The 1,122-nt window shown below is 38.1% G+C and overlaps 1 protein-coding gene across 1 annotated transcript; it reads right to left on the bottom strand.

Moving 5' to 3' along the window:
- Positions 1 to 276: 276 nt before the first annotated feature.
- LOC122730045 (cytochrome c oxidase subunit 7C, mitochondrial-like) lies at positions 277 to 548 on the bottom strand. The gene has a single exon (XM_043969245.1). It carries the CDS (start codon positions 546 to 548, stop codon positions 357 to 359), a length of 192 nt encoding a protein of 63 aa, XP_043825180.1. The 3' UTR covers positions 277 to 356.
- Positions 549 to 1,122: the final 574 nt, after the last annotated feature.

Here is a 1,122-nt window from a genome sequence, read left to right as displayed (position 1 = left end):
AGAGGACACATATAACAATATCTGAAAGTACAGTAAGATAACATAAAGGGTTTTAATTAGTTTGGGAGATCTGGAGAGTAGGTAAGGAACTACTGTCATCAAGTTGCTTTTGCTAAAGCATAAGTTTGACCATGTCTCTCTCTGACTCAGATCTCCCCACCAAACACACACCCATAATTCAATAAACTCCAGTGACTCCCTAACACCTCCAGATTCTAAAACAAAGTGCTTTTTTCACTTAATAGGTTTATTTATAAAGACATCTATTAGGGTAAATAGCTTGCTTACTCCATTCTTCTGAACTGCTTTTACAGGTGGTTCTTGTTCTTTAAATCTGATTCCTGTATAGGAGAATCTTATTTCTTAAGCATCTGATGTCTTAATATATAGAAAGGTGCAGCAAATCCAGATCCAAAGTACACAGTTACCATTGCCAGCAACCGCCATTTGTTTTCTATTGAAAAGGGAAGGTTCTTTCCTGGGCCCTCCTCATAGTGGCTCCTGCCAACCAAGGAGGTGGAGAACCTGCATAAGCTCTGCCCAAACATGGTGCTGCCGAGGGCTCGAGATGACTGCCTAAAACAAAGTCCTTTGTTTGCCATTTAAAGCCCTTCATAATTTACTTACTTCTACCTTTCCAATCTTCTTACATTTTATTTACTAGCACATATTCTGTGATCCAGCGACATTGGCTAACTCATTGTTCCTTGAATAAGACAATCATTCTCCCAGTTCTTTGTAATTTTACTGGATAACCCCAATGCCTGGAATTCTTTCCCTTCTTGCCTTCACTCTGCTGTTCTTCCTGGCTTTCTTCAAGTCCCAGTTAAAATCCCACCTCTCTCTTTGATGCTAGTGCCTTCACTTTGTTGATTATTTCCAATTTAACATGTACACACATATCTTACTTGTGTGTGTGTGTGTGTGTGTGTGTGTATATATATATATATTTTTTTTTTCTTATTGTCTCCAAAATTAGACTGTAACTTACTCAAGAGCTAGGGTTGTCTTTTGCTTTTCTTTGTAAGTCATAATGTCTGGTACATAGTAATTGTGACTGATTGGCTGATAAGGAGGGATAGAAAATTAAGAAGAGGGTATGAGAAAAGGGAAAAGCTTCTG

The sequence above is a fragment of the Dromiciops gliroides genome, chromosome 5 (genome assembly GCF_019393635.1).
Source record: "Dromiciops gliroides isolate mDroGli1 chromosome 5, mDroGli1.pri, whole genome shotgun sequence".
Taxonomy (NCBI): domain Eukaryota; kingdom Metazoa; phylum Chordata; class Mammalia; order Microbiotheria; family Microbiotheriidae; genus Dromiciops; species Dromiciops gliroides.
This window is presented reverse-complemented; position numbering and strand designations above follow the sequence as displayed.

Bases quoted from the DNA above. Each gene is read 5' to 3' on its own strand.
- LOC122730045 (XM_043969245.1), bottom strand. From the start codon at position 548: ATGTTTGGGCAGAGCTTATGCAGGTTCTCCACCTCCTTGGTTGGCAGG.